Source organism: Megalobrama amblycephala, linkage group LG13, assembly GCF_018812025.1.
Source record: "Megalobrama amblycephala isolate DHTTF-2021 linkage group LG13, ASM1881202v1, whole genome shotgun sequence".
Classification (NCBI taxonomy): Eukaryota; Metazoa; Chordata; class Actinopteri; order Cypriniformes; family Xenocyprididae; genus Megalobrama; species Megalobrama amblycephala.
In genome coordinates this window covers 4,741,439-4,753,804 of record NC_063056.1, presented here as the reverse complement: position 1 = coordinate 4,753,804, position 12,366 = coordinate 4,741,439, and the positions used below count along the sequence as shown (strand labels likewise).

General features: G+C 38.5%; 1 protein-coding gene across 2 annotated transcripts in view; it reads left to right on the top strand.

Moving 5' to 3' along the window:
• wdr26a (WD repeat domain 26a) overlaps nucleotides 1-11,635 on the top strand; it is a 29,711-nt gene extending 18,076 nt beyond the window's left edge. Inside the window, exons 7-14 of one of the 2 annotated variants that reach the window (XM_048151802.1) lie at nucleotides 655-793; nucleotides 883-1,023; nucleotides 1,127-1,246; nucleotides 3,460-3,605; nucleotides 3,713-3,791; nucleotides 6,663-6,792; nucleotides 6,880-7,117; nucleotides 9,606-11,635. In XM_048151802.1, the coding sequence (XP_048007759.1) occupies nucleotides 655-793; nucleotides 883-1,023; nucleotides 1,127-1,246; nucleotides 3,460-3,605; nucleotides 3,713-3,791; nucleotides 6,663-6,792; nucleotides 6,880-7,094 (970 nt within the window). In that variant the 3' untranslated portion in view covers nucleotides 7,095-7,117; nucleotides 9,606-11,635. The remainder of the gene's footprint in view (nucleotides 1-654; nucleotides 794-882; nucleotides 1,024-1,126; nucleotides 1,247-3,459; nucleotides 3,606-3,712; nucleotides 3,792-6,662; nucleotides 6,793-6,879; nucleotides 7,118-9,605) is intronic. The other variant, XM_048151801.1, reaches the window with a different exon arrangement.
• Nucleotides 11,636-12,366: the final 731 nt, after the last annotated feature.

The window sequence follows — 12,366 nt, the reverse complement described above, 5'->3', positions numbered from 1 at the left end:
AGTTACTGTTGCTTTGTCCGACAAGCCATGGCGCTGTCACGCCACACGCAGTGAAAAATACATCGCAGAGCAAAGAAGACACTGACAACACGTCAGCAGACAAGACAAAGCGGGTTACTTTTGATATTTAACAAAGTCCAAGCTTTCAAACTGTGTCGTTTTTTTTAAGAAATTCAAACAATAAAAACTGTTTTGTGGCTCTTTAATGTCTCGTGACAGATTTCTGTAATGCCTCAGCTCAAGCGGTTCGTGAACCGATCATCTCTTCCTACTAGTTAATTTATAGCATCAAATAAACATGAATGAACATCAGAAGGAATGTTGTTTCAAACACGGAAAGATGTCAGTACACACCATTTTTCAAGTTCAAGTTCACAGAGGTTAATCTAACTCCTGACTGCTTTGTCAGACAAAATTGCGGATTTGGCGTTATGATTGGTTAGATCACTTGTCAATCAAACTCCCAGCGAAGGGTCAATTTAAAAAAATAAAGTGTAAGCAAAAAAAAAAAAAAAAAAAAAAACAATTCCTGGGGATTGTCAGTATAGTCTAATGTAGGCTCTTGATTGAATGCCAGTTCAAAGTTAGACAGGCTTATTGAAGCTCCGACTCTCCAGACAGCCATCTCTAAAATGCATTTATTGTTATCTCCAGGAAACAGTTCCCCTGCTACACCCAGCAAATCTTGACAGAGCACTGCAATGAAGTCTGGTTCTGCAAATTCTCCAATGACGGCACCAAATTGGCCTCGGGGTCCAAAGACACAACAGTCATCATTTGGCAGGTTGACCCCGTGAGTAACCTTTCCCCCCCTTCACCATTAAAATAACACCGCACTACGCTCCTGATCCAAGAGTTTGATGGTTTGGGATGTTTTGACAGGAAACTCATCAGCTCAAGCAGCTGAAGACTTTGGAGGGTCATGCCTATGGGGTTTCCTATCTGGCCTGGAGCCCTGATGACACGTATCTGATAGCCTGCGGCCCAGATGACTGCTCAGAGCTCTGGCTGTGGAACGTTCAGGTGAGGGTCTCGCCCGCTCAGACACCGACACTGACCTACAGTCAGCTCTCAGATTCTTTCCAGCAGCTCGTCTCGCCTTTAAATCGCCACTGTGCTCACCCAGACAGGGGAACTGAGAACCAAAATGAGCCAGTCCCATGAGGACAGCCTGACCAGCGTGGCCTGGAATCCAGACGGCAAGCGTTTTGTTACCGGAGGTCAGCGAGGCCAGTTCTACCAGTGTGTAAGTGCTGCTGTACAGTTACAGTCTTCTCCACTATAACTGGGTGAATCTCTTCAACTAATGTCCTGGTTATATTTTAGCCAAACAATATGAAATGATATTGAGTGAGAGCATTTTAGTCATAACAATAAGGTATTGAAGTTTGGTAGTAACTATTTACTTTTTTAATGCACAATTGCAGTCTTATTCTGCATGATTCGCCTTATTCCAAGTAAAAAAAAAGTCTTCTTAATATTTAATCAAACAAACACAATTATTTTTTCATGATTAAAATCAGCTTACATTAAATTCAGTTAAACCAAAACAACAGTGATGTGTGATGAAATATGACTCAGACATGTTCTTGACAGGCATTTGAAGATTCACCCCTTAAAGGATTAGTCCACTTTTAAATAAACTTTTCCTGTCATCCCCATGTCATCCAAGATGTCCATGTCTTTCTTTCATCAGTCGAAAAGAAATTAAGGTTTTTGATGAAAACATTCCAGGATTATTCTCCATATAGTGGACTTCAATGGGCACCAAACAGTTGAAGGTCAAAATTAGTTTCAGTGCAGCTTCAAATTGTTCTACATGATCCCTGATGATGAGAAATAAGGGTCTTATCTAGAGAAACCATCACTCATTTAAAAAAAAAAAAAAAAAAAAAATTAAATTTTATACATTTTAACCATAAATGCTCATCTTGAACTAGCTCTCTTCTTCTTCTTCTCTATTAGAATTCCGGCAGTGTAGATGCTGCTAAGTGTATTACTGCCCTCCACAGGTCAAAGTTTGAAGTAAACTGTCATATACAATATGCTAGTGCAAGTATATAACAATTTAGTTCAAACTTTGACCTGTGGAGGGCAGTAATACACTTAGCAGCGTCTACACTGCTGGAATTCTAATAGAGAAGAAGAAGAGAGCTAGTTCAAGATGAGCATTTCTGGTTAAAATGTATAAAAAATTTTTTTTTTTTTTTTTTTTTTGAAAATGAGTGATGGTTTCTCTAGATAAGACCATTATTTCTTGTCTGGGATCATGTAGAGCTCTTTGAAGCTGCACTGAAACTGTAATTTTGACCTTTAACTGTTTGGTGCCCATTGAAGTCTACTATATGGATGACATGGGGGTGAGTACATATCAGGAACAATTTATTTAAAAGTGGACTAATCCGTTAAAGTGTTAGTTCAACCAAAAGTGAAAATTATCCCATGATTTACTCACCCTCAAGCCATCCTAGCTGTATATGATTATCTTCTTTCAGATGAACACAATCGGAGATATATTTAAAAATATTCTGGCTCTTCCCAGCTTTATAATGGTAGCGGATGGAGTGAGATTTTGAAGCCCCCAAAACTGCATCCATCCATTGAAAAATAATCCATATGACTCCAGCAGGTTAATAAGTGCCTTCTGAAGTGAAGTGATGGGTTTTTGTAAGAAAAATATCCATATTTAAAACTTTATTAACTATAATATCTAGCTTCCCACAGACGACCATACGCATCGATTTGTGGCGGAAGAGTGACCCCTGACCTGATGCTTGACGTATTGACGAATGCGGAAGCTCAGAATAGAGCAAAACAAAACACCGGTCACGAATTAGAAGTCTAAAACGAGAATTTTAAAGAGAAATGTTGGAGGATTTCGGAGCTTGGGTTGGACTTGAATTTGTTGCACAGCCCTATTCGTTTAAACCACAAGAGGTGTCTTAAGTTTACGATGCTACTACATCCTGTGTCATACATTGCGTCAGAGGATTACTCATTTGGCGCACGTCGACTTGCGCAGTATGTGTACGGTCGTCTGCCAGAAGATGGTTATTTTAGTTTATAAAGTTTTAAATATGGATATTTTTCTTACAAAAACCCATTGTTGCGCTTCAGAAGGCCTTTATTAACCCCCTGGAGTCGTATGAATTACTTTTTATGATTGATGGATGTGCTTTTTTGGGCTTCAGAACACGCCCCCCATTCACTGCCATTATAAAGCTTGGAAGAGCCAGGATATTTTTTTAAATATATCTCCAATTGTGTTCGTCTGAAAGAAGATAGTCATATACACCAAGGATGGCTTGAGGGTGAGTAAATCATGGGATAATTAACTATCCATTTAAGAATATTTTAAATAGTTTCCTGTTGCCAGGTGTCAGGTTTATTGTTTCTAGTGACTGTTTACCGCATACATTCATAAGTGATGGTGGTCAATGAGCAATATGTTATTGACAGGATCTGGATGGGAACTTGCTGGACTCCTGGGAGGGTGTTCGTGTGCAGTGCCTGTGGTGTTTGAATGACGGTCGAACAGTGCTGGCCTCTGATACACACCAGCGTATCCGTGGATACAACTTTGAAGATCTGACTGACAGGAACATGTATGTTGACTGCACTTGTGACTTTAGATCTTGTTCTGGTTTTTCTGACAGTGTTTGTATGAGTTATGTGGATGTGCTGGTGTGTGTTTGGTTGTGGTCTCTTACAGAGTTCAAGAGGACCACCCTGTAATGTCCTTCACCGTGTCAAAGAATGGAAGATTAGCTCTGTTAAATGTCGCAACTCAGGTGAGTGTTAACTAGACCTGGACAGGCTGCTTTTATCTGCTTATATTTCATCTCAAGTGTTTCGTAATGTGAAGCGGTTTTTGCATTGATGCCAGACTTATTATTAATTTGATATGAACAATCTGATCTGATCTTGGTGTGATTCTAGAGTTGTCAAAAGTACCAAATTCGGTACCAAGTTGGTAATGAAATTTAAAAAAATGTGACAGTACCAGCATTTCCCCCTAACGTTTTGAGCACTGTTGAGCGGATTCTTAAACATTTCTGATTGGCCAATGTGTTCACGCGCTCATTAGATATGTCCGTTCATAGTAAGTAAAGTAAACTTTCATTTATATAGCACCTTTCACAGATATAAATCACAAAGTGCTTTACAAAGTGCAACAATATTAATAAAAGAACAATAAAACTTAGATAAAACTATGATAAATAAAAATTAATCAACTAAAAGCCTGTCTAAATAAGTGTCTTCAGCTGCTTTTTAAAAGAATCAACAGAATCGTCCACTCGCAGTGACGGGACAGGGCATTCCAGAGTCTGGGGGCGACTGCTTGGAAGGACCGGTCTCCCCGAGTTTTAAAGCGGGTTTTGGGGACCATAAGAAGGTTTTGACCTTCATGTTCATGTCTTAATAATGCAAGATTATGAAGATTAATGCAAGATTAATCTTGCATTAATAATAATAAGATTAATCTTGCATTAATAATGCAAGATTAATCTGAAAATAAACTATAATCAGGGTAACTGTAGCTTTTTAATGAATTTTGACAATGCATGGTTGTGAGAACGTCATATGGCTTAGTGCGATCATCAAATTTCAATGGTTGTGATGTAATTATATAAATATGTAGTCTGATGTGCTGCGTGTTTCAGAGTAGTGCACAGCACAGTGTTCATTTTAAGTTTTGATTCACAGTAAATGCTACTCTGTGTGTTTGGGCCTATTTACACCTGGTCACTTCATGCATTTTTTTTTTTGATCGGATAGCTCCTCAAAATGGATATAAATCCGATCTTCAATTCCTGCGCTATATGCAGATTTCATGGAGTTCATGTCGCTGAAAGCAACAAATATGAGCTGCATTTTGGGTTGGGTTCCTTCTTTTTTGTCTTTAGCTGATCACATGCCTGTATTATAAAAATATATAATACAGTTTAATGTAGTGAGCACAAAATTGGATATCTAATGTCCTACGAACTTTTTAATAATAATAATAATTAATAATTTATATAACGGCTGTTATGCTAACATTTTATTGTGGTTTTGTTTATTAATTACTCAAACTGAATCATTTTGCCGTTATAGTGTTGCCACAATTCTGAGTCTGAGGATGTGAACAACTCAGAGTAGAATGTCCGGTTGTCATTTTGTAATTACAGTAATTACAACATGGTGTAAACGCACCAAAAACGGAGAAGTCAAAGGAGATGAAGTTTGAATATTTAATTTACTGTATTATCTAAAAATAGTCCTCATAGACATAGTTATTTAGGAGATAAATGAAAAAAAGGTCTGCACTTGAATAGATGAGTGAACTTAAAGTTAGCATTAAACGGAAATGGCAATAGTCTTTTCTTCCCTATTGTGACGTATATCAGAGTGAAACGGCTTCTGGAATGAGAAAAAAATGTAGGGCTTGATTTCATCCTGGGGAATTGATTGGATCATAGGAAGTTGGGTGTTGCTAACTAAATGGAAGCAGATCTGAATTACATGTCTTCTCATGTCCTAAAATCTGTACCCCACCCGAATCACTTCTTACCCGAACTGGATGTGCTTAAATAAAATTAGACCTGAGTCCAACCCAACTGCAATGTACCTGAATGTAAAAAGCAGTGACATCTGCACAGCCTGTGGGGATATTTTTTGAACCGGGCATGACTAAAATCAGAGTCGACAAATAAGATACACCACAGCAGGTATAGATTGCAAAAGTCTTCATACCTTATTTGTGAAATTGAAATTCATTCTCTGATCCTTCTTCATAACGCATTATCAATGTTTATAATGTTGCCAGATAATGTAGCCTATATGTGGCTGTCAAAAATATGAAGGATATGTTTTCCATGGATTTTTGGAAAATTCAGTGGAAAATTGTTTTGTTTCAGGAAAAACATGAATTTTCTGTAATCAATCTGGCAACAGTACTTCCAATTATTTAAATTATATCCAATTATTTTATTATTTAGAAGAGAAACCATTTTTTCATTGAATTTCCTACAAAAATAAATATTATAAACCAGTGCTGTCAAAATTAATGTGTTAACACATGCAATTTTTTTTTTTTTAGTTTAACGCTTTAAAAATATTTTATGCAATTTATGCAGCATCCAGTTTTTCTGTCATCCTTTAACTAGCATTACATTATATGATCACGCTATCATTCATTCAACTGCTATTAAACCATTCAAGTGAGATAAGATGCAAAAAAATAACTTAAGTCTGTACTGGCGTGCTGTCTGTGAATCCTTTCTGTGTGACAGCACAGCATTGACTTCTCTTTCACACTTAAACGGACAAAAACACACAAAAGTATGCCAAAATGCCTGTTTTGTCAAGTATCCTCGTAAGCACAGTCTTAAATAAAGTCTTAAATGACCATAAAGAGTTGTGAGGACATTGAATGTGTCAGATCCGGGTCATGTGTCTTAAAGTGACAGCAGCCTAATAAACCTGCTGCTCTGATGTGTGTCATTAATGTTAATCAAAGAACAAAAAGAGAAATAGAAAATCACTCGCTGCTCTTGACTGAATAACTTTTGTAGCTTTAATAAGGATTCATCTATATTTAATTCATAATTTTGCAGTGAAGACTGTGAAGTGTTTGAGTGTGAACTTAGCACCGTATGTTCCTCTCTCGGCTTGTTTAGGGAGTTCATCTGTGGGACTTGCAGGACCGGGTATTAGTCAGGAAGTACCAAGGTGTGACTCAGGGCTTCTACACCATCCACTCCTGTTTTGGTGGCTACAACGAAGACTTTATTGCGAGTGGCAGTGAAGGTAAGAATGCGTAGACCTCAGACTAATGGACTGAACTCATTCCAGCAGAGAGCTGATGGGGTTTTGTGAACTGTCTGTTGTCTCTAGACCACAAAGTTTACATCTGGCACAAGCGCAGCGAGCTGCCCATAGCTGAGCTGACGGGTCACACACGCACCGTTAACTGCGTGAGCTGGAACCCGGTGCTGCCGGGCCTGATGGCCAGCGCCTCCGATGACGGCACCGTAAGGGTCTGGGGTCCCGCCCCCTTTCTGGACTCCCAGGAGACCGAGGGCCTAACTGGTATGAACCTCCTCATCTGACTGGACAATGCTCCTAGTTTGATGTAAGTGGGTAGTTGACATAAAATAAATTTGACTTGCTAAACTAAAAATATTTAGTTGGCTGAATTTAAACAGCATTTTTAAATGATCTTGTCAATGTATTGCATGCAGATTTTATGAACTCTTATGAAATGAGAGACTATATGGAATATTTGTACTATAAAAAAGAATTCACATCAGGACCACTTAAAATAGGGATAAAAACTAAATGTACTGAATAAAATAGCGATTTTTAGCAATTATATGAAGTTAAGTATGCACTTTCGCTTATACGTTCAAATAAATGTTCAAAAATTGAATGGACATGCAACATGTCAACTACCCATTTGCTGTGTAATGCTTTAACAAAGACATTTTGCTCAGCTTTGCTAATCCATACATTTGCTCAGACTTCCTGTTTCAGTAGGAAATGATACAGGAAAGACTGTTACATTTGTCAAGCCATTTCTTGAAACTCCTTTTTATGTTTTCATAAATATTCAGAAACTAAAACCAAGCTTGTTATGGCTGATACTGATACTTTGTGTTTTAACCCTCTTGAACTGGAGCAGATAGCTTAATAGTTAAGTCATTTAAAAAAATGCTCCCTTGACACAAAATAGGCATCTAATCTGGACTTTACAATACATATAAACGATCTGAACAATTCTTAATTATTGCTTTTTAATTTGCTTCTGGAATTCAAATAAGTTTAGTTCAAATTCAGAATTAAAGTGCCCCATTATGTTATTTTGAAGGTTTACATGCATCCAAGGTCAAAAATCAGTTTAGGTTTCTCATAATATCTATTGCAGCATCACGTCATTTCTCACAGTGTCTGACACGGTTCGTTATAGGATTCAGTATCTCTAGTAAGCCCCTCCTTTCTGAGAGGCTGCTCTGCTCTGATTGGTCAGATGGCCCAGTTTGTTGTGATTGGTCGACCACTTAAAGCACATGCCAGAAACCAAACAACGTTTAGCATATCTGAATTTCAGCTCCAGATCATCTTCAGCACTTGATACACAGTGATACGAACAGTAATGATGGCGTCAGTTGTACCGTATCAATTCCAACGCATGTCCTCGTCCTTTTGAAATGCGTGCAAAGTGGATTCACATCGCTAAAAACGGTGCTTCTCGACATAAACAACACAAACCAAACTCTTCCAGGTCTCAGCTACAACTACAGTGTTTGAGGGTCAAAGTAGAAGCTGTTTACGGGCAGCCAATGAAGACCATAGACTGGCATTATGCAGATTTGTTACAAACCTACGTAGGTTCGAGCAGGAAGTAAGAATGAAATTACTGATGACTTGTTTAAGACCGTTCAGAATCGGTTCTTTCTTTTGGGAAACAAAAACTCTATTAATCTGCACTGTGATCTTTGAAACTTTTCAGACCTTTTACGTTCATAAACAGCTGTATTCACTTGCGTTACTTTTTTTTAAAAAAAAAGTGCTTGAAACAGGAGTGTGCGTGTGCGTGTGTGTGTGTGTGTGTGTGTGTGTGTGTGTGTGTGTGTAATGCAATAAATTACAATTGCAGAAAGAATAACATTGCATTGTCCAGAAATCATTTTTAACAGCTTATTCGGCCCTATTTTAACGATCTAAGCGCATGGCACAGGTGCACTTAGGCCGTGTCTGAATCCACTTTTTTTTCTAGTTTAACATCGAAAAAACGGTTGGCGCGCCATATAACGTCAGAATTGCATATAAAGTCAGAATTGCGTGACAAAGTCAGAATTGCGAGGTAAAAAGTCAGAATTGCGAGGTAAAAAGTCAGAATTGCGAGTTATAAAGTCAGAATTGCGAGTTAAGTCAGAATTGCGTGATATAAAGTTTATAATTTAGAGTTTATATCTCACAATTCTGACTTTATAAGATGCAATTGCGAGTTTATATCTCGCGATTCTGAGGAAAAAAGGCAGAATTGTGAGATAAAAACTTAGTTGTGAGAACCAAAGTCAGAATTGTGACTTATCTCGCAGTTTTGACAATTCTGACTTTATATCACCCAATTCTGACTTTATAACTCGCAATTGCCAGTTCAAATCTCGCAATTCTGAGATAAAAAGTCAGAATTGTAAGATGTAAAGTTGCAAACTCACAATTGCGAGAAAAAGTCGCAATTACCTTTTTTATTTTTTTTATTTAGTGGTGGAAACAAGCTTCCATTCTGTGTAGTGTGCATAAGCGCCAACCGAACACTGTTTGCGCCACTGACAGCGGCAACGGGCACTCAGCGTGATTTCAAAAACACATCCCAGCGGCAGATCTTTATTTTGCATTAGGTACATCTGTGCTGCGAGATGTTTCAAAAAGTGGTGGGGACATGTGCCACCCATAAATTACGCATATGGCTGTACTACACACTCCATTAATGGTAATATCTGTAAAGGGGCACTTTAAACTGAGCTGAATTGAATGGTAAGTTCTGACCACGTTAGATGACTTGTTTGTTGTTTTGGTGTGGATGTGGTTCAGTCTCTGCTTCTCTTCTCCTGTAGAATGCTACAGCATGGACAGTTGATGTTGACTCTGGAGCAGATGTCCACTTTGGAAAACATACAGTGAGACACACTATAGACTTTGTGAATGAAAAATGACAAATGAAGTAAATCTAACGGCAGATGGATGTTTTTTCCTGGCGGTTTCACATCCCCCACCCGCAGCGCAGCGGAGACGCCGTTTCACTCGAACAACATGAAGCCGTTGCGGCGCCTCGAAACGGACACGCCGAGGACACGCCCCTCCTCGGCTTAAGCCCCTCCTCCTCCTTTCTACACTGCATCCTGAGTGGACGACTGCCTCCTGAACCCACATGCGCGCACACACACACACAAACACGGACAAACAACGTTATTTATTACGGCTTTAATTTATTATTGTGAATGAATCAAGGCCACAGGCTTGCTTTGTGTTCTGTACGATGTTCACTTCAGCCAAGGGACAAAAAAAAATGCTTTTCCGGCATGTGCGAACTTCTCCGTGGTCTCAAAGACGCACGCGTTAACGGAGAGCAAACAAATCATATCCTTGTTTTTCAGCATGAACTTCTTTAAGCCACCTCGTATGCTTGAAAGTAAGTGTCTTCACCAGCAGAGATATAAGATATCGTTTTCCTTTCCCTCTGAGACCCACGGCATTTTTAAATGACTGAATTTACAGGCATTTTTAACAGTTAGACATTCGTTTCGATTCGAAAATTCCAGTCATGACCCCGATCCGCAGTTTTTTTTTTCATTGCTTATGGTACTTTATTATGCTCATTTTGAGAGGGGGAAGGTTTTCTAGAGGTGATGGATTATTAATCTTTATTCTTGAGATGAGCCGACGTGGAAAGATGGTTATTTTTTGGTAACGGGGTTGAAAACGCACCTGCGACCCATGTAGGCTTGCTATAGTCGTCTTGCTAATGACACACAAATGAGCTGATGTCACGTTCCACATGTAAATATCAGCCTGCAGCGTGCAAACTTTGACTTCGTAGGTGTTTGTGACTTGGTCCAGGTCATTTTTGCAGTGAAAGTACAGGCTGTTGGTGTGAGAGGAGTGATTTTGTGACGGTAAGTACGACTGCATGTTGAACGAACGGACTCTCAAATATGTTTGTTTCCATCATGTTCGTTGCGTCATATTCTCCTCTTGGGTCTCGTTTCCTCTTTCATATTATCACATCTGGACTTTTTATGTTTTTTTTAACGCTTTTCTGGACATGTATACGATTATTCATCAGCTATGATTTTCTTAGTTTTATTGCTTTTATTTTGGGTTGATTTATAATTTGTTTGGCTTTTTTCCCTCATATTATCATATAAAGGATGTCTTGGCAAGTGGCCTCTTAAATGCTTTTTTCTATTTGTGAATTTCTTATACTTTCGTACCATATTACGCATTAGTACACGCAGGTGTACCCTGAAATAATTTAGGTATTCATCAGTCGAGCGAAAGAAACTTTGCCTACTATGATTTATTCTGTAATTATGTGCTCTTCATATACATATATATGAAGAATCTATAGAATATAAATATATATATATATATAAAACATACGTGTGTGTATTTCTTGCCATGTATCCTCCCTTACAAATGTTAACCGTTTCTCACCTGCATCAGGTAAACTCCTTGTACAGGTTATTCGTACCCTGACCAGCCAGACCTGTTCCGTTAGCGAGGATTGACGTGCACAAGCGAAAAGAAAGAACAGGTGCATGCAGAAACACCCTCACACGTGTGGAGATATCACAGAATCGTGGTGTTGTACGTTCTGGTTTATGCAACTGAACTTTCCTTTTCTTCTGGATATTTGTGTTTCATTTCAGTCTTAGTTTGACTTTATGTGCTTGAGCCGGCGGGGCAACGGTAGCGCCCTGGGTGGAGTTCTGGTGGAGACTTAAGTTTATTGCAGTCAGGATCTGAGGATCTGTTTTGCATTTCAGTGTGTTATTATTCTAAGTGATTGTACTATTATGTAATGTTCTGTAGGAGAGGTGTTATGTATACATACTTTCAATAAAGCATTCAGGGTTTTAAACTATCTGGAGCAAGTCGTCACTTCTGTTAGTTTAATGGTCAAAATATCCAAAAGGTACAGTGGTGGAATTTGTCATATTTTGAAAACAATTCTAAAGACGTCAAATAGATTAACTTTTTTTCTTCCATAGAAATAAAATGTCCATGACTTTCCCCAGTTCTTGATTACTGGAAAAGTATTTTATTTTATTAAGAAATTGCACTGACAAAAAGCAGTTTCTAGCTGATTAAATATTCTAAAGTGAGCAGAAATTTGTTTGTGTTCTCAAAGGGGGCCTATAATGCCCCTTTCACAAGATGTAATACAAGTCTCTGGTGTCTCCAGAATGTGTCTGTGAAGTTTCAGCTCAAAATACCCCACAGATCATTTATTATAGCTTGTCAAATTTGTCCCATTTGGGTGAGCAAAAACATGCCATTTTTGTGTGTGTCCCTTTAAATGCAAATGAGCTGCTGCTCCCGCCCCCTTTCCAGAAGAGGGCGGAGCTTTAACAGCTCAACAACAACAAAGCTGGAGAATCTCACGCAGCCAAAATGAGGATTGTCAGTAACGGTGTTCAGCCTTACATTGTTCAAACCGGAGTCGACACTGATGGAGAGACTCAGGAAGAAGTTACAACTTTTAGAATGAAACTGGACGTTTCTGAATGGTTAGTGGATAAATTTATGTAGTTGCTGTGGAGTTGATTCAACTCATCCACTAGCATGTGCCGTCATGTTAATCTTTTGTGTTGA